The 24,463-nt window shown below is 41.7% G+C and overlaps 1 protein-coding gene and 1 non-coding gene across 3 annotated transcripts in view; both read left to right on the forward strand.

The window, feature by feature from the left end:
* RPL13 (ribosomal protein L13) overlaps window positions 1–24,463 on the forward strand; it is a 46,299-nt gene that overhangs the window by 6,639 nt on the left and 15,197 nt on the right. For both annotated transcript variants that reach the window (XM_044081844.1, XM_044081846.1), the window contains exons 3-5: window positions 16,378–16,519; window positions 18,014–18,187; window positions 19,474–19,530. In XM_044081844.1, coding sequence (XP_043937779.1) covers window positions 16,378–16,519; window positions 18,014–18,187; window positions 19,474–19,530 — 373 coding nt within the window. The remainder of the gene's footprint in view (window positions 1–16,377; window positions 16,520–18,013; window positions 18,188–19,473; window positions 19,531–24,463) is intronic.
* LOC122810467 lies at window positions 17,844–17,930 on the forward strand. Its single transcript, XR_006366112.1, has one exon. It is a non-coding gene; the product is annotated as a small nucleolar RNA MBII-202 (small nucleolar RNA).

Genomic DNA, 24,463 nt, shown 5'->3' on the forward strand with positions numbered 1-24,463 from the left:
GCATTATTCAGGTTATTTCAGTAGTTAAAAAAAAAAAAAAAAAAAATTTGGGCATTTTTTTCTTCTCTTCCCTTGTCACTGAGTGCTGCTTTAAGTGAACCTTTCATGGCAGTATGTGTGGTGTGCATTTGCTGTGATGAACGTGACCGTTCATTGTGGCATGCATACACAGCACGGCGGGTTTATTTTTTTTATTTATTTATTTTTTTTTGTTCTGAAAATGCTTTGCACCATGTTCAGGGAAGTGTGGAGAGAACTGGGCCTCCACTGAAAATGGAGTAATCCAGTTGGACTATCCTGGCCAACAAATGTAATATAAAAATTAACGTTCTATCACTCTGCTGTTAAATGATCTCTGACATGCTGTTAAACGTTTTGCTTTTGGAATTGATAACTTAAGCAGTGGTAAGATTAGCTTATTTTGACTTAATTTTAATGTTTTTTTCTGTGCTTGTTTTTATGGTTTGGGTGCATTTTCGTGCAGTCGTTTAATGGCCTGTGTCATCCTTCATTAAAGTTTAGCATAATATTGGGTCTTTAGTACTGATATTTTATCAAATGTACATAAACTCTGATGCATTGTGTGTTTTTTCCAGTATGGTCGTAGGTTCATAGGTGTGCATTAGGCTAATGGCCCTGGGGCCTTTACAAGCCTCGCCCATAGAAGTGCCCTTGCATTGTGCTCCCATGGTTAGTTCCCAGTGCCTCTATCAAGTAGTGCCACTGAAGTGATCCACGGGGTGAACTTTCCATTTTCCATACACTAAATCAAAATTCCTCTTGAAGAGGGCTAGTGAGGTGCTCTGCTTGACATGTATGGAAGTCTATTCCAGAGCTTGGGCAGTCTCTGGGTTATGAACCTGTTCCTCCAGCATATTCTGTTTGTGGTAATGAGGTTGAGGTTTCTGGAGAGTGTGGTGAGGAGGGATTGGGATTTCTTTTTAAATCCAGCATTTCTGACAAAGCTGGATCAAACATGGCTTTGTACCCCAAGCAGAGAGAGTTTCTTAAACTGAGAGGATAGCTGGATTTTTTTTTTTCTGTCCATGTAGGACATGTGTTTAAGGCCTAGGATCCTCTGTGAGGTACGTTTGTGCCCTCTCCAGCTGTTGCAGGTGTTTAGTGAGGTACATGCCAAATGGGGCATTATACTCTCCTTCCCTCCATTAGACCAATCATAGAAAGAAATGATTACCTCTTTCTTCCTGGAAGCAAAACCATTCGTAATGAGATGTGCCACATGGAAGGACCTTTTTGGCCACAGTGGCAGTTTTGTGGTCAGAGAGGTTGCTGTCAACCTGTGTCCCCAGACCTCTTATAATGTCTTTAGTGTTCAGCGGGCTGCCATCGTTGTGATAATTAGTGGGAACTGAGTTTTTCCCAAAGGGGATGACTACGCATTTTTTGGCATTGAGCTTAAGGCCATGGTTTCGACCATTTGGTCTCGTTGAGGCCTTTCTGTAGGATGTCTGCATCCCTTGGGGGAGTTGATGGCTCCCAGCTTGCAGCAGTCTGCAAATCTGGTTAGCCAGAGTCCCTCCATGTTGGCCTGGACTTCTGAGAAGTAGATGCCAAGCAGGAGAGTACCCAGGACCGGTCCCTGTGGGACTCTATTCGTGACTGGTCGGCAGTCTGACTTTGAGTCTGCTACTGTTCTGTGAGCCAATTTGTAACCCACCTAACGTTAATAGGAGGTGATACCTAATTGAGTTTCAGTAATTCCTGAGTGAGGAATGGTATCAAAGGCCTTGGCCACATTGAGGTAGGCTGTATGAACTGCCTTACCTTCATCCAGTGCTCTGGTGACAGACTCAAAGAAGTCAACCACGTTGTGCAGGCATGATCTACCTTTCACAAAACCAAATTGCATGGGATCTAAAGTTTGGAGATTCCTTGTTAATTAGGTCCCTGATGCCAATGGGGTGATTTTAATTTCCAGGGTCTGTAGTCGCTGCTCCTCCTTTATGGAGAGGGATGACTAGCAGTGCGCCATTCGGTAGGGACAAAGCCTGCAGTGAGTGAACAGAGTGCACACATGTGGTGCCAGTTCAGTTTATTCATGTAGGACACAGCCAGGGATATTGTCTGGTCCCATGGAAGCTGTAGTATTGGCCTTGGACAATGCAGCTTTAACCTGTGCTGCAGTAATGCAGGGTGCCTGGCATTCTTCTGGTATTGAGATTGGTCCTTTAGGTAGTAGGCTTTTAGTATTTTTAGAAGGGGGAGCTTGCTGCTTCTCTCTGCGTGTGGATAAGAGCGTGGATGTTTTCCCCCCTCCATTTAATTTTCAAGATGGGATTGAGTATTTTACAGTTTGTGTAATTTAACTCTTCCTCTGGGCTTGTCACTCTTGCACAATGTGTGCCTGTTTGAGATAAAAGCTTGGTTGACTGCCCTCCCCAATATTAATCACATTGCATTAAATGCACAATGTGTGCCTGTTTGAGATAAAAGCTTGGTTGACTGCCCTCCCCAATATTAATCACATCACATTGCATTAAATGGGGAGGGGTGCCTTTTAACGGCATTGGTACAGTTGGGAATTTTGTATGGTATGAGGGAATCTTTCTAGGATTGCATAAGTGACCCACCTTCATTTAATTATGCTCGTCTGCTTGCTGCAAGAATTAGCTGCTTTTTTTTTTTTATTTTTACTTGAGTAATTGGCCTTTCAGTTTGAACCACAACATAGCCACTAGGGCAAAGTAAAATGGATAGGGGCAGTGTGTGTGTGTGAGCCCATCAGCTTGCATATTTTGGGTGAACCAGAGTGCCTGTGTAACATAGGATTGAATGTTGACTCTGCACATTCTGTGTAACTCTGTTTTGTATGTTGGAACTGTGACAGAAACCTTCAATACTGAGCCACCGTGCCCACCTTCAGCAGTGCCCTGTCATGCTGCAAAAACAAGCAGTTAACTACTCATGTGTTTTAAGTCCCCAATTTTAGTGGCGGTATTGGATGAAACAAAAATGTCAAGCATTTGTTTAACTGTAGGAGCCAGTGGGCAGAGTGTGGCAGTAACTTTCATGTCCTAGTGTCTCCTGTTCAGTCCAGAATAAAGTTTATCTATTACACTTGTATATGCTTGCTCTCTGGCTGCACACCCAAAATGGCACTGAAGCTAGCATGTGTTTCCTGTTTATATGCACATGCTGACCTTGAAATGCTTAAAGATAAAACATGCAATATTCTGCATCCTCCCTCTTTGAGAAACCGGTTGTGCAATATTGACTACATTGACATGCAAGTAATACAAATAATTCTTTCAGTCAAAGTTGCTGTGTATTTTACACTAGGTCTAGAAATGCAACCAAATTGACAAAAATTAGAATTGGGTCTAGCAGCTGGGGCTCTCTCTGCTAAATGGTCAACTTTAGAGACATCAGGAATGGAAGTAGAAGTTAAGACACGTTCTGCAACAGGAGCATTGTCTGGATTGCACTAAGATCTAGTGTTTCACAGAAATAATGCTGCAATATCTATCCTGGTACAGGAATATGTCTGCGATTTCTCCTGTACTCCACACCCTGATTCTACGAAGTAGGATCTCTGCTAAAGTACATACACCTGTTCCTTGACCTATCCAGTTGAAACCTTTCACTGTTTGTGTCCTCACGGTCTCCTTTCAGTGGATTAAGAAATTTGCTTGATTTTTATCATAACTCTACTTATAGAAAGAAGGCTTTCAGAATAATTGGGCTCAAATTGTCCTTAACTTTAGGCCTCAACAAAACGGGAACTAATAGGAAATGTTGTTCTGGTTTGCTTAGAAGTCTGAGCAGGTGAGCCAAGTATATCGTCACAGGGTATGTTTCTGAGATTAAGTAAATTCAAAAAGACATCCGATATTGCGCTTTGACCTCCTGGACTACTAGTAACATGTACAAAGTTTCATTCTTTTCCAAATTTCTGAAACAACTGACTAGTAAATTGGGTACCATTGTCAGAAATAACTTTGGGCTACCATGGACTGAGAAATGACATTTCAATTGGGTAATAGCAGTGGACGTAAGGTTATAAATCTCAAACCACTTCGAATAAGAGTCTACCAACACCAATGCTGATTGTTTCACTCTAATATGTCGGTGGTTACTCCTTGACCACGGTAGATCAGGAATTTGACTTGGTTGAAGCGGTTCTTTTTGCAAATGCTATATAGTACTATTGCATACTGAACAAGAGGAAAGTATTTACTAGAGGAGGCCAAAATACTAGTTCTCTTTGCCTTTTGATAGAGTTGGAACCAGAGTGACCACAATGCAAAATCTGGATGTATTCATGTTGTAAGGAAGCAGGAACAATTTTAGGTCCTTTGAAAATAATGCCGTCTTCCATCAACATCTTATCTCTGTAAGGAATCACTTCAGGTGGTACACTAAATTGCTTTCACTGCCATCCAACATTTAATGAAGTGGTTGGTTTTGCAAAATAGGATCTGTCTCTGATCTCTCAGCTCAAGTCTGGTGGTAGAAAAATTACGCACTTCCATAATGTCAAAAGTAAGAATTCTCTGCATAAAGCTTTTCTGTTTTATTTCTGGGCAGTCTGGATAAGGTTAAGGTATCGGCCAGGTAAATAAGTTTACCTTTTGTGTAGACTATTTTGAAGTTACTTCTGCAGTTTGAGCATCACTCTTTGTAATTGCCGGAGCTGAACAACACAGGGTTCTTTAGAATGGTGACTAGAGTTTGGTGATCTGTTTCGATCTGAATAGATCGACCGTAGATGTTATCATGAAACTTTGAGCATTGCAAATGCTATTGCCAAAACTTTTCTCAATTTTGAGCATGTTGCATTTCAGTTTGGGTAAGAATTCTAGATGCATAGGCTGTTGGTCTGCAGCATTGAAGAATAACTGTGCCAGGACCAAATTTTGAAGCATCACAGGAAAGAGTTACTGGTTTATTGACACCATAGTATCTTGATGTAGGTGGAGTGGTAATTTTCTGCATAATGTCTTCAAATGCCTTCTGGTGCTGTTCTAACCAAGACCATATAACATTTTTGCATGTCATCTCTCAAACTCACTGAAGTCAAGTTGCCCATACCAAGAAAATGTAGAGGCTGAACGTTATCTGGTGCTGGCATCTCAAGAATGGCTGCTTGCTTAGACTGGTCTGGTTGCAAGCTAGTGAATAAATGAGCTACACAAGTAACTTCTGGTAGTCTGAATTTGCACTTCAGAGGACTGAGCTTTAAGTTCACTTCATGTGCTCTGTCTAGAACTTTTCATGCTCTGCTTCACCTCTGCTTCCAACCAATCTACTATTGTGGCACAAGGATAACCTGAAAAAATTTGCTTCATTGCATACTGAAACACTTCACTTGCAGAATGTATTCCAAATGGCATCCTGAGGAATTTGTCTGCCAAATGGAGTACTGAAAGTTCAGTAATGAGGATTTACGATCAAGCATCACTTGCCAAAATTAACTTTTTGCATCCAAGACTAACAGTGGCATTTGGTATTGGGGCTATGACTTCAACTTTATGCATTGGATTATGTGGTCTCTCTAATGCTTTGTTCAAATCTTTTAGGTCGGTACATATTCTTTCATCTGAGCCTTTATGTAGTCTGCTACCATGGGCGACACCCATATAGCTAGTTCTGTAACTGGACAAATTATACCTTGCTGCACCATTTTATCCAACTTGAGTTTTAACTTTATCCTGCATAGCTATTGGAATTTTTCTTGCTAGTCTGACCACTGGACTGACCTTTGGGTCTAACTTCATAGAATACACGACTGGAAGTTTGCCCAACTTGTCAAACATTCGCATACTCAAATAGTTTCAGTAAAATTGGAACTAGGATATGTGCTTATGATCTTTGGTAAAGGAAAGCAAATTCATTCTCTCATTCAGTCTGAGACCCAATAATGACTGCACAGGTCTTCAAACTACATAGAATAAAAAGCTGCAACAGTTCCTAGCCAAATATAAAAGGTACTACTGAGCCTTTGGTTTGAATTTCATCTTCATTAGTAACAAATTTCGTGCTACTAGCCCAGTTGAGTTCATCTGTTCTCACCTTGGCAAATGCTGATATAGCATTACACTTTCATTCTTTGCATCAAACTTTTCACCAATTACTGATGCACCATCTACGTAGAAAGTAGAATTGCAGCTCTCTATATGATCAATTTGCTTTTTTGCGTGACTATAACTATGTTCTGTAGTCCTATCCCACCTTCATTCTTACCCTTGGGATTGGAGCCGAACCTCAGCTCGGACTCTGCCATACTCTTGCTCAAAAACATCTGGTTGGCTTGTAGCTAGAAGGTATCCCATAATGCATCACCAAATAACCCAGATCTAGTTTGTTCAGCTCAGACATGATTCTTCTTGGCCATGGCGAATATCTTTGACTAGTTTTATTGTTTGCTATAAACAACCTGTTTGGTAGTTTAGTGTGTTTTTTGCAGTCCATGTCTGTTTTAGACATTTTGCTGCATCGTTTACTGTGTGTACTGTTTGTACGTTTTTTTTTTTTTCCATTGGCCTATTGTATCCCTGCATAGCTTCTCGTGTGTTGCTTGTTTGTTACCTTTTTCCTTTCCCCGTGGGCTAGGCCCGTTTAAGTTGGAGGACCTAGTCCTCTGTTCTGTTTTGTCTCTCTCCCTGGGCTAGGCCTGTTAAACTGAGGACTAGGTCCTCTAATTTAATCTTTCTCCTCCTAGGGCTAGGCTCAGTGTTCATGTTTCACTGTTGCAGTCCTAACAAATGGGTTATCCGGCTGCTGGTAGCCCTCAGTCGGCCAGCATACCAAAGGTAAGTAAAAATTACATCTGTTGCTGTCTGATGTAAAGGGTATCAGTGTGCCTGATACAACGGAGGCAGCCGACGTCACTTCCTCAGTCTTACTTGCCACGGAGCCCGAAGCAAACGCTTTTCATGCAAGAGTGCCAGTCGGCAGTTCAGACTACAAACTGTAGTCTACTACAGTTAAGTACCCCATTGGGGATCCTCTTTTTTTTTTTTTGCCATTGTTGTCTGGCTAAGATTTTGGCTAAGCATTTTGGTGTTTGGCCTAAGTTTGTGGTTCTGGCATCTGCCAGCCTTCAGGCTTCAGATATTCTACAAAAGTGTAAGGACGAGGACCGTTATCAGGCCTCTTCCATCGTTGAGGCTAAGTTTGTCTTCAGTCAGGCAGGAGGTAGTGAGGTGCTTATGCAGTCTGCAGATGTACAACCGCAGGCCTTGGTTGAGTCAGTCCCTTAGGCCTCCGGTTTGTCTTCCGGCCAGTCACCTCTTCTGCTGGAGCCGGTACCGCTAAGCTGACTCCGGGGTCCGAGGCCTCCAGTTTGCAATCTGATGACAAACTCTTTCCTTCTACTCCTGTTGCTTCGGTGGTTGCCAGGCCTCCCGAGTCCTTCAGGCTTGCAGGTAAGCCTTCCATCCGTAATCTTGTGAAAAGGTAGGCTCCAGTTCCTTCTAGTTCACCTCCATCCCAGATTAAAATGGCTAATTTGTTAACTCTTATCAGAGGTTCTCAGCCTCACCCTCCTAAAAGGAGAAGGGAGGTTTCTCTTTAGGTTCTGTTTCTTCCAGCATTTCTGCTGATGGAAGAGGAATTTTCTTAGGATTTTTCCTCCCTATGAGTATTCAGATACGGAGGTGTCCATTCCTTCGGCTTCTCAAGAGGATTTCTCTTTTGACACTTTAAATACCCTCCGGGAGCACTTTAAATGGGAAAGCCCGGATTATCCACAGTCTAAGAAACTGATTAGGGAGTTTGATTTACCTCTGCATAAGCCTCTTGCTATTCCTCCTGTTGGAAGTTGATGGTTTTTCTGGAAAATTCCTCGTCTCCAAATAATTCTGTTCCCCCTGCTCCAAGGAAACTTAACTGGTACTGCAGAGTTCCTGATTCTCATACTCTGAGGTTATTTCTCAGGGCCCTAAAGGGGTTAAGGCCACTGCCACCGGGAATCCTGTTAATCTGACAGAATCTAGGAGCTTGGATAGGTAGGGCAAGACAAGTTTATACCTCTGCCACCCTAGCCATTAGGGCTACCAGTTGTCTTTTTCAAATGCTGAAATACCAACAGCACACCTTTTGAGGCTATTAAGTCTAAGTGCAAATGTACCTCTTGTCAGAGCGACATGCAGAATTTGTTGAATTCAGCCACTCTGGTCAATAAGCATTCTTTGCCTTGTGGTTTTGATATCCTTGAGGCCTCCAGTAGGGCTACAGCTACTGGGTCTGTTATTAGAAGGCACGCTTGGCTCAGAGAGCCTCTACTAGAACCTGTCAAGGCTAAGCTTTTGGATGTACCTTTGCATGAAAACTGTCTCTAGCAGCAAAGCTGAAGAGGCGCTTAAGAAGATGGAGGGTAAGGCCAAGTCCATGCAAACTGTTAAAAGATTTTCTGCAAGTTAAACCCCCTCGCTTTAGCAGGAATTACCCTTCCAAGAGTTGTACCTTTCCTGATACCAGCAGACAGAACCGTTCCAGGTCTAGGGGCTACAAATCTTCTAGGGGTCCGACAGCTACCCCTCAAAGGTCTTGGCGGTGGAAGGCTTCCACTTAAGGCGGGAAGCTCCTGGCCTGCATCTCAATCTAAACACTCTGACCTTTTACAACTTCTGCTGCTTGCTTGTCTGAGGGGGGGGGGTCCTTTAGGGGAAGGTTGGCCCTTTTTTCAGATTGGGCCTCTATCACGAATGACATGGTTGCTCAGAACAGTCTCTCTGGGGCACAAGTTTCTTTCCGCACCTTTCCAACTCCCAAGGGCTTCTCAAACTGTCCTCAAACCAAAAGGCATAAGTAGAAGAACACATTTTGTCCTTCATCTGGGAGCAATAGAACCAGTTCCTGTTCACCAGGTAGGCCAGGGATTTTATTCCAGGCTTTTCCTAGTTCCAAAAAAGGCACCTGGCGTGCAATCCTAGATCTTTCCAATCTGAACTCTTTTTTTCTAGTGATTCCAAAGTTCAAAATGCTTACTCTGCAGCACTTGCTACCAATGCTAGAAAAGGATTCCTGGCTGGTAACCTTGGATCTCAGAGGCTTATCTGCACATCCCTAGCTGGGAAAGTTGCAGGCAGTATCTTCATTTCAGAGTGGGCAAGCAACATTATCAATTCTCTGCGCTGCCCTTTGGCTTATCTACTGCTCCCAAAGTCTTCATGAGTGCCTGGCCCCCGTCATGCTTTTTGCAGGCAGAAGAAAATTCAGATTTACCCATCTTTGAACGACTGATTCAAGCAAGTTCTCAGGAGCAGCTGTTAAAGGATCTGGAATTCGTAAAGAGACTTCTCTCTTCCCTGCATTACGCACTCAGTGCGGAAAAGTCAAAACTGGTATCATCCAAGGAGATAACATTCCTGGGCGCAAGTCTGAACACAGCCACCCAGATGCATCTCACCCAGGAGAAGCGGACAACTCTTTCAGTTTACTTCAAGGAATTGCCTGCGAGCTCTGGGATTCATGGCATCTTGTATTCTCGTGATTCCATATGCAAGACTGCATATGGGGAAATTGCAGTGGTACCTCAAGAACATTTGGTGTCTACACACAGGCCCTGGATATGATCATCCCTCTGCTTCCATCTCTGCAGATGGAGTTTCTATGGTGGGCAACAGCCCATCTACAAAACAAGGGCATGCCCTTTAGAACACCTCCTGCCACTTAAGTTCTGACTACAGACTCGTCTGACTATGCCTGGGGAGCACGCCTGGATGGCAGATGCATACAGGGATGGTGGAACGCCCAGCAGATGCACCTGCATATAAATCTAAGAGTTACTAGCCTTCAAGCACCTTCTTTCTCCAGAGACTACTTGTCCGAATAGACAATACCACAGGCATGTGGTACATCAACAAGCAGGGAGGGACTCTTACCCCCTGTGCAGACAAAGCATGAATCTTTGGTCCATGGCAGCATCCCTGGACTTGCGTCTCCTAGCTCAGTTCCTTCCAGGAAGGCTCAATGTTTTGGCAGACCAGTTGAGCAGGCGAACCCTGGATACTCAAGTGGCAGCTGAACCTGGTTTTCTAAGCATCATTCAACATTGGGTCACACCTCAGGTGGATCTTTTCTCCTCCCCGGACAATCACCTTCTGCCTCTCCCCCCCCCCCCCCCCGCACCAGACAGCATCACAGCATGCTCTGTCCTTCACTTGGACATTGCTATCAGTTTATGCCTTCCCTCCTCTTCCTCTTCTACCCAGAGTGGTGAAGATCAGGGATGAATGACAAAGGACTATTCTCTTAGCTCCAGACTGGCCCAGACAGCATTGGTATCCAACCCTTTTTCTCTCCATCCCTTGATGAATGTTTCTCAGAGGTGCTTTCAACTTAAAACCTCCCAGAAGGGCACCTACTCCAGCATGGGATCTTAATTTTGTTCTAGAGAAGCTCACTCTTCCTCCTTTTGAGCTAGCTGCCTCCTCATATTTGAAGTTTCTCTCTTGGAAGACTGCTTTCCTCTTAGTTATAACTTCAGCATGGAGGGTTTCAGAGCTGCAAGCTTTGATGGCTGTAGAGCCTTTTTATTATTTTCCATCCAGACGGGGAGGTCTCCGAGAACCAACCCCTCCTTTATGCCTAAGGAGGTTTCTAGCTCTAATCTTAATCAGTCCATACACCTCCCTACCTTCTTTCCTAATCCTCAAAGGTGACATTCTCTTGATGTGCACAGACTGCTCCGGTTTTTCCTGGACAGGACTAAAGACCTTTGGAAATCAGCTCCGTTATTGATCAGTTCTGCTCCTGGAGCTCGGGGCAAGGCCATTTCTAAGCAAACCATTTCCAAGTGGATTGCACAATGCATCAACTTTGTTCTTTTCATGGCAAGGTTCTTCAAGGGGTTATGACCTGCTGTACTAGAGCAGCTTCCACTTCTGCAGCCTTTTTAAGGGGTGTCCCTACTAAAGATATTTTGGAGGCGCCCACTTGGTCTTCTGTTCGCACTTTCACAAAACATTATAATTTGCCTCTGTTTTCCAGTGCAGGGTTTGCCACTACTGTGTTGCAGGGTGTTCTCTCCAACCCTTGATTCTGTTGGTTCCTCCCCACTATCTGGGCTTTGGTTATCAACCCATTTGTTAGGACTGCAGCAGTGAAACATGATGAACATAGTACACTTTTGTGTACACTTACCATAAATGTAGATGTTAATGTATTCACTGTTGCAGTCCTGGTTTCCCTCCTTCCTTCCCCCTTTTGGTCCTCTCCTTTTTTCCCTTGAGGTACAGGCTGAATTGGATTTTATTTGCCAGATTGGCATTTGGCTTGGCCTTTTTTCTGGATGCTCCTGACTTATGGCAAGGAAGAATGAGGAAGCGACGTCTGCTGCCTCCTTTCGTATTTGACGCAATGACTTTCTTTACATCCGACGTCATTTTTACTTGCCTTTGGTATTCTGGCCGACCAGAAGGCTGCCGAGAGCTGGATAACTCACTTGTTATGACTGCAACAGTGAATACACTCAAACATCTACATTTATGGTAAGTGTACCCAACTGTACTTTTAAGTTAGAGGGCCTAGTCCTCAGTTTGCCTGTTTGAATGTAGTTCTGCTTTGTTCTTGATGGTTACATTGTCCAAAGATACTAAATATCACAAGTCTTCGGGCCTCAAAAAGTGTACTAAATGTGCCCAGAAAATGTCCTTAACAGTTGGGCAGAAATCTGTGTGTATTGTTTGGGGGTTATTCACCTGCAAGAGTCTTGCCCGTTTTGTCATGCGTTCTTCAGGAGAGGAAGAACAAGCTTATTTTGAAAGGAAACTTAACTGTAAAATTCCCCAAAGCAGGCAGAAGACTGCTCGATATGCAGCTAAATCCAAAAACTTGATGAACCAGCAAGTAATCGTACCACAAAACATTATTGTAGAGAAAGAAAGTTGGCGCTTTCACGGTAATACCATACCGCTTCGTCAGACAAACATGAATGGGGTCAGAATAACTTGTATACAAATGACATAATCTCAAACAGCTTAGCAGCCAATAAAACATTCATGCAGCCACGTTCTCAGCTTAAAGGCATGTGAAGTAAATAATATTTACTGGCGCAAAATCTGATAAAAATAAAGATGAAAAAACATTAAAACAAATAAAACATGAAAAATATTCATAAATATATAAACAAACAATAGACGCCCTACAGCAGTTTATTCCTTAATGCAGGCTTAATGGGGACATGATGATTCAACCCCATAGCTAGGTGTGCCCCCAGTCTCAAGATCACTCCAAATCAACCACCTCAGTACTATCGCCACCTCGCAGACCTGGGTTGATGACGCACAATACCTGGAAGACAAAGTTATGTTCAGGGCCAGTAGACGAAACATATTTCACTAAGGCACTAAAATCTTATTGCTTCATGCAATACACATGGTCCCTAATTCTTTTAAACTCCTGTTGGTCTGGCCAACATAGAATTTATAACCGCACTGACAATGTGCTAAATAAACCACATTCCTGGTGGAGCAATCAGCAGATGCCCTCAACTTCCACAAGTAGCCCATGACAGGGTGCCTAAAGAACCTAGACTTATAAACTGACAAAAATTGCATTTATGACATTTAGATGTACCCATCAAAACTTGGGATCCAGACATGCCATGTCTAGGAAAACATAACTGTTGCCTTAAATTACTGTGGTTCTTGTATACAAATCTAGGGCCATCTGCTAATGTATCAGAACACCTACTGTCAGTCTAAAATATGCCAGTTCCTGGTAACTATATCTTTCACCATATTTACACCATGGGAAAATTTCAAAATAATGGGAGGACGATACCTATGAGGCAATCTAATAGATTGCCTATACAGAGCAGAAAAATATGGACATGCTCTACTATCACACTTGTTGGTTATTCTGGCACAAGCTAGATCAACTTCTACTTGGGTGTAACCCCTAATGATAAACTCTTTCTTCAAATCTGACAAACTTCCTACAAAGTCAGAAGCAGTACATGACAACCTTGAGACCCTGAAGGCTTGACCTCTCATAATGTTCCCGGAAGGGGAAACATCCAGAGATGCACTCAATCATGGTTTGGCCCTCAGGACTTCTCTATGCTTTCCCTCCATTCCCCCTCATATCGAAGGTAATTCAGAAAGCAATATCCTTGGGAAGCAAAATTATTCTAATTGCTCCTTACTGGCCTTGACCGATTTGGTTCCCCTTTCTCAGACCTCTAATGGACGAACCATGAACTCTGGTCCCAGTGCCAGATTTGCTAACACACATGTCAGGGGTGTTCCATCCCTCTCTGCACACCCTCAATTTGACAACATTGCTGCTACAATTCCATCCCTAGTCGGGTTTCGTGACTTTTCTCTTGAGGTTGTACACATTCTGGCATTCTCTCCCAAACCTACCAGAAAGGTCTTATACCAGTAAAAGATTCTCCTTTTGGGCAGATCCTTACCCAGCTCCCATTTCTGCCATTTTAGACTTCCTTTCTCAGTAGTTCCACGAAGGTTCAGCAGTTATCACTATTAAAGTTCAACTGGCAGCCATTTCCACATTTCATTTGGCTAATGAACCTAACCTTATGGCTCATAGACTGTGTAGAGCTTTCCTTTAAGGGACCACCTTAAGACCCCAGTCATGGATCCGGTGGTGCCATGGGATTTGAACTTTGTTCTCCATAGACTTGCGTCAAACCCTTTCAAACCTTCATGTGACCTTAAGTTATTATCTTAAACTATTTTTAGTGGCTATCACTTCTGCAAGAAGGGTCTCTGAACTGCAAGCCCTTTCCATTAAGCCCCCTTATTTGGTATTTCACAAAGATAGGGTCTCTCTATGGGCAAAACCCTTCCTTTTATTCCTAAGGTTTTTTCTCAGGCCAATATTAGTCCATTGAATTGCCAATTTTCTTCCCCAATTCTAACAAGGCGAAGTACAAATTTCAACTGGATGTGCATAGAAAATTGCATTTTATCTGGACAGAACTAAAGATTTCAGAAGGTCAGATCAATTGTTTCCTTTTCAGATACTAGGAAGGGCCTTTCAGTTTATAAAGTCATATTCTCGCTGGATTTCCAGCTGCATTTCCTTTATACAGTGGCAGAGATCTTCCCTTCAAGGTGAAAGCTCATTCTACCAGGTGTCTCTACCTTGATGTCTATTGGAATGTTAGCCTGAAAAGCTATTTGTGCTGCAGTAACATGGGCTTCACCTCGTACATTCATTACTCGCTACAAATAGGATATGGCTTCCAGAAACAGGTCTTCCTTTGGTTCCACAGTACTCTGTAGCATTTTCCAATGAGCCACCCAAGATGAAGGTGCTAGGGAACGCTGTCCCAAGGGTAAGAATGAAGGCGAGATAGAACTACAGAACGTAAAGAAGTTGTGTACCTAACATAACATTCAATGTTTGTAGTCCATCTCTCCCTTCATTCTTACGATCCCACCCTCCTGTGCCCCCTTCTTGAAGACCTGGGGGTAAAGTGTCTACTGCTTTTTTTGGTTTAGTCCTTTCCACTTGGTTTATTCATGTCTCCTTGCAGCAAACAAGATCTGGGTTTAGTGATGCATGATGAGACACCTAGCCATGAGCCAACCAGAAGTTTTTGAGCTAGAGTATGGCAGAGTTTGAGCTGATGTTCGGCTCTGATCCGAAGGGTAAGAATGAAGGGCGAGATGGACTACAAACATCGAACGTTATGGTAGGTACATAACTTTTTTGCTTGATTTGGAAAACTTGAAAATGGTTAATTTTCTTTATATTTGGGGCATTGCTGACCAAATGCTAAGCATTTTTCTGTTGGACACTTGATTGGCACCACAATTGAGACTTAACAATAAAGCTGAATTTTGGTTTTGCTGGCTCACCCTTGTACTGCACTGAGTGTCCTTTTCTTAGAACTTGCTGGAAAACTGCAGGGCTTCCCAGGTAAACCCGTAGGGGTTGCAGCTGTTGCATGCCTAGGCTTCCTTCTGCTAGACATTTGTTCTGGAGCCTGCTGAAACCATGCTGTTATTACTTCCAAGCATACTTGTGTGTCTTTCTGTAACTTCATGGATTAGACTAATCTTAATAGCTTTGCTCAGTGCTAAATCACACATGAAGGAAAATCTCACTGCATCACTATTAAAGGACAGGCTTGTGTGGTATTATCATCTCATCTTTTAAGTCGCCAAACCGACACATTTTAGCATTTTCTCTGGTCCGTTATATAAGCTGCAAGAGTTTCTCCTGGTTTTTGATCTCTTGTATAAAAGAAATGCCTCTAATGTAGTAATTGTCGGGGGGGGGGGGTTGCACATTTCCCTGAACTTGCACTTCAAACGCTCAGGGTCATGCCTCGATTCAGCCTGTACAACAATGACTATTTTCACCTTCTCTCTTATACTGCTGGTGCATGCACAAATGCTCTTTCAGTGGCCTCTGACCCAGCTAGGTTTAGCAAAATGAATGCTGTGGTGTGTGTGTCTGTCAGAATAAGCTGCTTGTATAAAAATATTGTACACTTGCTCACATGCTCTGCAATATTCTGATCAAACATCAATGGTGACTGTTTTCAAAAATTCCTCTGCCATATTGACACATACCATTGAAGGCTGTGAATAACTGAAATTTGCGAAATAGGTCTCTGGTACTGTTACTCTTGAAATCCCATCTGTGTAAGAAACCTTTCAAAGTAACTGCACTTTGCAAAATAACACTGCAAGAAACTCCCCGTAATGGTGACGCTTTGCGAGTACACACCCAGCGCAAGAAGCTTTTCAAAATGGCTATTTTGACTGTGCTTTATGAAGTAGCTGCTCTTTGCACACGCTTTGGAAAAGCTGCACAGTAATAACACACTGGAAGCACTTTTACACACTGAGACACTTCAGATAACTCTGTTATGCCATGAATAAAATGTGAAATAGTAGTTATGCCAAAAAATGCAGTCTCCTTCCTTTATTTTTGCTTAATGTGCCCTTTTTGCCCTAAACTATATTAATTTTGCTAGTCTTTCCATGCCCATTATACTTGTGCTAGTTTTACTGTAAACATGCCCATTTTGCTTTAAATATGCTCATTTTGTAGTTCTGAGAATTCTGAGCCCCTTATGTTTTATTGAATATCTTAATTTTAAACATTGCATGTGTCTGTGCTGCGTGTGTCTCGTCCAGTCAGGATAAAATAGACTAGTCTTTTTGGGTTCTATACAAGCAGTTTTATGTACAAATGCATCAGGGCTGAGACTAACTTTGATACACTTCTGCAAACCAAACAATGCTTGATTAGTCATGTGTGATGGTCATTTGTTAGTTACTCCAAATGCTGTTGGCGTACTTTGACTTTTTCAGTGCATATGTAGCACTATAACATTTACTTAGTGGACAGTATAGATTAAATAAGTGGCATGTGCAAGATGCTAATGTAACAATGTTTTTCACATATGCTAATTTTCTTTTCTAGGAGGAGGGCCCGTCAAGCCAAAGCTCGTCTCGTTGCTCCTCGTCCAGTTGCAGGACCCCTGCGGCCTGTCGTCAGGTGTCCAACGTTCAGATACCATACAAAAATCCGTGCCGGCAGAGGGTTTAGCCTGGAAGAACTGAGGGTGTGTAGTTTTGGGTTTGCTTACATTTACAGTAGTAGTGTAGCTGTGATAAGACATTTTGGGGAGCGTCTTTCAGCCTATTTTCATTATTCTACTGCATAGCAATGGCTTCCTGACATGTAGGCATGTTAACTCTGGTTTGTTCTTGAAGTACAGTGTTGGGCGGTTGATTTGACTTGGGAGGGCCCCCCCCCCCCAGAAAAGTCTGGTCGCGTTTTTTTTGGGGGGGGGGGGGAGTATGTAGCTTTCTGTGCCTCGCTGCATGTGATGCACACCATACCGACTAGCAGCATGTGTCCCTTACCTGCTTGGCTTCCCCGGTGTGTGTTCCGCTAATCAAAACCAGGGTTGTAGTCAGCTCCTTCCTTTATCTCTGAGCCATTCACATTTTGCTTATTTGGTGTAAAGGGGAAGTCTCTTATACTCCTGACAACTAGTGCTTGATGACCTGTCTACCATTAGAGCTGGATTGGGAAGGAGAGAAGACGTAGCAGAACTTGTGCTTGCGCACACATTCTCTCTTGCACTTTCACTCCTGCTAGCTCCTCTTTGGGAAGGAACACCCCCAGACTCCCCGAACTTCTACTGTGGACTGCTACATGTAAATGAAATCACAGTGAGGACATTTTTAAGCCTGTGCACATCTTGTCACTTAGTAGCACATTCACTCAGAAGTGGACTTGAACAGAGGATGTTGTGGGCCTGTTTAATTTAAAAACATCCCTGCTTGAATGACACTAAAGTTTGGACTATAAAGTAGTAAACTGCATTAGGTTTATAAATTATCAAACTACCTTGATCGCATTTGATACGCCTTCTGTTGAAATAAGTTTTGTGCTTAAGATAGTTTTGTCTACTTTATAGATGCTTATATAAGCTTCATCCTTTGGGAGATGGCATACTGCTTTCGAAACTGTATTTGCACTTAAAGGGACTCCTTTTTGTTAGATAAGGCTGATAAGTCTTGTATGAAGATTTTACCAGTGCTCTGAAAGTTGTCACTCTTGTATCTGTGTGTTTGAGCATTCCTTTTTAATTATAGTTGACACAATTTTGGGGGTTGCATCCACTTTGGTTAATGTCAAAATCTTAAAACGCAGTTGCATTGACGTTTAGCTCACAGTGCATTTTGTATTTTAATGGCTTTATATAAAATCTGTCAAATGGTATGCTTGTGGTACTTGCTGTAACTTTTATGTGTCTTTTGTGCATGTCTGGGAATAGTACAGTGTGTAACTTTTCCATAAGTATAAATGTATTTTGGTATAGTAAATGTGCATTTGTTCACTTAAGTATTTTCATAAACTGAGTGTACACAGTCAGATGATGACACTTTCTCCGGAATCTCTGTAATTTACATTGATGACTCTCTTGAACCCTTTTCCACCTGATGACTGTGTTTGTGCTTGCCCTTTGCTACATTGTACAATGTATGATGCCATTTCCCTATCTCCCAAAATATCTTTACCGTTTTGTTTTTTCCCCCTCCTTTAGGCTGCTGGAATTAATAAAAGAGTTGCAAAAACTATTGGCATTGCTGTTGATCCCCGTCGACGAAACAAGTCTACAGAATCCCTGCAAGGCAATGTACAGAGATTGAAAGAGTACCGTTCGAAACTCATCCTCTTCCCAAGAAAGGCCTCCCTACCTAAGAAGGGCGACGGTTCTGTAAGTTGTACTTTATTGCTAACCAGCATTTAGTTTTCACTGGTATGCAAAGACACTGCAGAGACTTTATTGCATATCTTGCAGTAAATGAGCGAGTGTGTGTGTATACACCCCCCCAGCACTCAGTAAAAGGGTCAGGTTTGCTTTATTTTTGGTGAATTTACAGGGACAGCATCAGTGTCAAGATGTACACAAACTACTGTTCTTTACTGCCTCGGCAAAGTGGGTGGTGGGGGGTGCACTTTATTTGTGTTGCTTGTAATGGAGCAGTAGTTAAGAGGTGTGCTGGGTTTTAGTTCTTGTTTATAAAACTCTGTACAGATTAACCCCCCCCTTCCTTAACCTAAAAACAAGGGTCAAATACCTCCCATTATAAGATACTGTGCCTGAGAGGAAGTTAATACGGAGAAAGATCTGCAATATAAAGTGTTTATAGTTTCGTCATCTTTCAGTTTGTTGCATCTGGGATATTCACTTCCTCGTGTTTTGCGTTCCAGCTAATGTTTTTGCTCTCCAAGTGGAGAGAAGCTGAATTTTAAGTGGTATTGTACTTCACCCTAATTGCCCAAGCTTAGTGGGTCATTGTGTGAAGTCTTTAGCAAGCCTCCCTTTACCGTCCCTTTGTACAAGTAGAAATAACTAGAGTTTGATACATTTTAAACAATGTGTAAAGCCTTAATACTACTAAGCATTTATTTTACCACTCTTGAGAGTTTTTGCACACGTATATATTTTCATGACTTGCTAACCCTCCACTTGAATTGACTTCCTTCTGTTAGCACTACTATGGGTATCTCTTGTGGAATACTTCCATTTTGTTTACAGTGAGATTATAGCCTTGTTTCATTCCTTTTTGCTAATTATAATACTTTAGATTTTAAATGAGGAAGCATAGGGAGACTCCAAGGCTAGTAGTTTGCAGAATGGGGTCTGTGTGATCAGTATTTGGTTGGGGGGCAAGCCATAATTGGTTTAGGAGTAGATGGGATCTTGATTTGTGGGTAAAATATTTATATGAACATGACAAAGGATTTGGTTAATGGTTGCAGGTTGGTTTCTAAACTTGACAAGCAGTTGAATATTTTCCCATACTTTTTGAACTGTTAAAACTTTCAAAACTAATTTGATAGGCAAACTTTTATATTCATGTAAAAGTAGTCCAATGATATCAACAAGTTCACATTTACAAACATACATCACCGATATTGCAGTGTTTGTTTTATACCAAATTATTCAATTTCCTATAAATAGTATTGTGCTTTAACTTTTTTTTCCCTGTCTTGTAGGCTGAAGAAATTAAGATGGCGACTCAGTTGGTTGGATCAGTCATGCCCATCAGACAGGTAAGTCTTGTTTCTAAAATATTTAAGCTGCTGCACTTCAGGCTTTGTGTCAAGGAAAATGCTTGTGTTTTGGCTTTTCCTGGTTAGGGGTCGCCACAGCGGAACTCCGGTCCGCTAATGATTGGCAGTTTTTTATGGTAAGTTGCCAGCCAGATGCCCAACCTTCAACAAAGGCACACCCATTCAACGCATGTCTTTTGAATGCCCACTCTGCCGCGGGGGAGGTCATGCAGACTTCACATAGAAGGTACTCCCAAGCCGAGCATCAAACGGGAGAACCTCTTACTGTGAGGCAGCAATGCTACCGCTGCACCATGCCATCCTGAAACCACAAAACGTCCTATTTTTTTATTTTGATTGTATTGGGCATGTGCAATTTCTTACCCCAGAATTGCCTACTCTGTTACAGGGCCTGCTTTTTTGATTACATTTTGTTTTTCCAGGTCTCCCCCTCTTGGTTCCCTTTGAGTACTTCTCTCAGTCTTCATGAGATACTTTTAAGTAAATAGAAGCAAAGGAAGTATTCACTGGAACCACGCTAGCTAAGAAAAAAATCAAGAATCCGAATATAGATTGTAAAGTTTATTAAGCAACCTTAGCAGCTTCCCTTAAAAGAGCTTTAGGCAGTAACTATATCAGTTTTAAATAATTCAGTCACACAACTCTTTTAACCAAGGTTTTAAAGACCCTAGTGAGATGAGTGCTCTGAGCCTCAAAATCCATTTAAATTCTTCCATCTGTGTGTTGTACTAAGCCCCCCCCAATGTATAGATTCATTTAATTTTGATTAAATCAAACTCTGAATTGTGAATGTTGAGAAAATAAATACGAGACTTAAGGATAGTGTATATCAACATAATATGCTTTGCAAGATTGACATGGTATAAGGAATGTTACATTTGGCATGGTTCCCAATTGTACGTACATAGAAAGTCTTGCCAGTCACAGGATGAAAAGTGTTTTCAGTATTATAAACACGATGGGCACATTTATTGCGTTTAGAGGTCCCTGTCTTGTTAGTAAAATTATTTCTGGACTGTTCTTATAACGCAATAGCTTTTATAGGCAAAAACTGGTCTGTCACCTATAAACTTAATCTCTTTTTCAAAAGATCTAATTGATTAGTACTTTATTTTGGTTAAATGGTACATGCTTGCTTTTTAAATTAGTTTCTCATTTCATTGGTTTAGTACTACTTTTTGTAAATTAGAAAAAGTTGGCAAATTGTTTTTTGTTAGCGACTTCAATTGTATTATAACCTCTATGGAGAGTCATTGGCTGTATTCTCAATCTGACATAACATTTCTCCATCAGTACGTAATCTAGCTGTGCGTTTTATTTGATTGTGTATAACATTAAATATAAAAAAGAGGCCGCATGCTTGTGCAGTGCACATATGTATTCCTTTCCACAGGCTTTCTAAATAGCCTAATTTGTAAAGTACCTAGATCTGTCAACATTATCTTAAAAAAAAAAAAAAAAAAAAAATCTATTGCATTTAAAGATATCAAATCTAGTATGTGTTAATACTGCTAAAAACAAAATCTGTGCCCATCCAAATAAAACAGGTTGGTTACAATAAACAGTGCCTCCAAATATGAATTATTGGAGCTGGACAGAATCTATTTTATTTCCCACATAAACATAACTATTTGCATAGTTTCTTCACAACATTGTTTTCAGTATGAAGGCTGTTAGGTCAATCTAAACTTGGCAGGGTTTGTAGTCTAACTCAACAGGCCTTTAGTGTTTGAGGGTTAAACTTGGTTCATTGTAATTGTCCTGATATTCATAGTAGAATGTTTTGAAAGACATGGAAAAGCTTTCTGTGCTTGTATTTACCTGGAAGCAACTACTCATGTAGTGCGAGTTGAACAGGGATGAAATTGGTGTACTGCAGAGTTTTATGCAGGAACTCTTGGAAATTTCTCTTCAGATTATGCCTGGTGAGGTAATTTCACTGCAACACTAAATAGCTGAAGTGAAACTGGTGGTGGTTATGCTAACCCTTAAATTTTGTTTAGAGTTTGCCATGGTGTGAAATGTCCCTTTCTAAAACAGGGTGGGACTTCAGAAACAAACATTGGTAGGACCTCCATGGTTTGTGGTAGGGGAAAATAGAACAGACTAAACTTAAGGTGTTGAAGGATTCTGTTCATTTGAATGTCCTTGGTGTAGACAGGAGGAGGAAAAACTGCAAGATGGGTAAATGCAGAGTGTAGGCAGTTCAAATATTGCCCTTTGAATGTGTAAGAACACTTCTCTACTCTGTGTAGAGTCTGACCATATGCTTTTGGCTGGAATGAAAACACAGTTGTCTAAAGTTAGTACTGAAAATTTGTTTTATGTGGCTGAGGCAGTTTTAGCGCATATGCATGTTTTACTTGCCACTTTGATCAGATCAGGTGAGTTGCATTAATTTTAGTTTTGTTTGTTCAAGGTCTAGCTTAGGCTAATATGTGTGAACTGGCTGAGATAGTCTTCAAAGGTCAGACAAGCTGCAGCTAGGCTGTCTTCACTGTTTTAATCTGTTGTGCATGTCTCCACTTGTGTGGCAGGGTGTTTCAGGGTTCTGTAGCTCTGCAGTGGTGTAGTTATAACCTTCCCAACTACTGCCTGTGCTTTCTCCCCAGCGCTTCTTCTTTTAATCAATCATACCCCTTGTCTTCATTTCTCCTCCTAGAAGTGCTTGACATTAAATGATGGTGCGTTATTTTTACACTAGTGTCATTAACTTAACTATTTTAGTGGTGGTGGTCTGTATTATCTACAGCCACTTGCTGATTCCTAGCAAGACCTCCAGAAGTTAGTTACAACTTAAAGTGGAAAAATGACATGCTGCTTGAGCTCAAAATCCTTACCACTTTATTTGCAAGATGTTTTGAGTGACATTTTTAGTCAAAGGTCTGCTTTTATTTTCCGCCTGTATTGCATATTTGTTAGTCAACCATCGCTCCTACCCCCAAAAAATCTGCATGCTGCACCAGTTTTGCATCACTGTTAAGGGGATAGGTTCTGTTTTCATTGTTCTCTTTGTAAATGCACAAAACAAAACTTGGCTAACCATAGGTAATGTTTCATTTCCTATCTTGATAGTTTGCTTATAATTACCCTGTCCTTTGCTTGCTTTTTCCCCCAAGTTTCCCTCTTTGCTAGTCAGCATAATGTTTGCAGTCTTAATTGCACCACATCTGGGCTTGTTTTTGGGGGGGGGTGAGGGTTGTGAAAAAATGACTAGAGTGTGTGTAGAGAGATACACATGTATAATGTGTGTAATGTATTTATGTATTAGGTACATGTACACTGGCTTTTGCTGCCTTCTTCCCTCAACTTGACTATGGCGCAAACTGTCAGCCCCCATAGCAAGTCCTTACATCTAAAAAAAGTTAAGCAAACCACCTTTCCTATCACAACAGGTTAGTAATTTACCTGAGTTGCAAGTGGGCGAGTCTGCTGTGGCCATTAGTGGTACCTCACGCCATGTGTCTCTTACCCAAATCCCTCTGGTGTAACATCTAAAACCACTAGGATCTTGGTTAGCCACATCCTGTGCTGATCTTGCGGTCCCATTGTTGGGTAAGGGAGATCTGCTCTGTTTTGTTCCTAGGAGAGGGAGCAGAAAAGTCTCTTGGTGAAGATGGCAGATATCCCTAAATCCAGGTCCTCCCCTTCTCCCTGTTCCAAAGCAGTCTGTTACTGCAGACTCCTAGAACTTTGTCTGCATAGCGCTTTTTTTTTTTTTTTTTTTTTTTTTTTAGGAGGGATAAAAGGGCAAGGTGTGGGACACACGGGACAGTACCAAGCATGTGGATGCTTGCTTTGATTGCGGCACTCCACTCTGAATAGGGTCTGGTCCCTATACTCTTCAGGTTAAATCACATGACTCTTGTATTGTCTGGATCAGCATTCAAGAGAAACCAGGTCATACCCCTTTTGCTTGGGTGATGGGGCCTTAAGTTTCTTTAGGCACCTGTTTACGGAGGATGTACAACAGGTTCTAATGGAGGCAAGAAAGCCTGCTACTAGAAAATCTTATGTTCGGTAAATGGACTAACCAGAAACTTTCCAACAGCATTTGTGAGTTACTGTTCTGGGGCCTTTTTTAATCCTCAACATTAATTTATTGGCCATTTCAAAATTTTTTCATGGATCTTCCTTTTTCAATGCGTTCTCACGTCTAACATGTTTTTGAAATGGGTTTTGCATAAGACTCCAAGAAACTGGTGGCCTCTGATCTTAATTTGGAGTTGCAGAAGGTAGTGGCACCCTTTGAATCAGCTAACCTGGCTGACTTGAGGTTCTTAACGTGGAAAACTGTTCTTGCAGAGTTCAGAGCAATCAACCACTCTTGTGGTGAGTCACCTGTGTCATTTCCCACAGAGACAGTTTCTTTTGAGAACTAATACTGTGTTTACTTGGCCAAACTGTTCATTTCCCCGTTTCATTTTTTGAACCTAAAAAGGCGGGAATAGAATGTCATACCTTGAATGTCCACAAATGAGACTCGACAGAACCAAGTCTGTGAGATCTTTGAATAAATTGTTCCTTTCTTGTGAAGGTAAGGATCAAACATGTCAAAACATACTCCACATGGTTGTCTGAGGTTATTGCCTTTTGTTACTCACCACAACAAAACTATTCCAGGCAGGGTCAATGTCCACTCTACCAGGACCTTGGCTTTATCTCTGACTTTTTTTTTTTTTGGGGGGGGGGGGTTTGGATTCTACAAGCTTCAACTTGGAAAGCACTATAAGCTTAATTCATTCCTAACAAAGCCGGATAGAGACCTGGTCTCCGTCTAGACTCTTCAATCTCTCAAAGCTAGGGTAATCTGGCCATATAGCTAAGGCTACTAGCAGCAGTGATCAACATGATTAACATAGTTTCAACTTAGCATAACAGTAGATGTTCGAATAATCACTGCTGCAGTAGC

The sequence above is a fragment of the Protopterus annectens genome, chromosome 8.part1, assembly GCF_019279795.1.
Source record: "Protopterus annectens isolate FY-2018-M chromosome 8.part1, PAN1.0, whole genome shotgun sequence".
Classification (NCBI taxonomy): Eukaryota; Metazoa; Chordata; order Ceratodontiformes; family Protopteridae; genus Protopterus; species Protopterus annectens.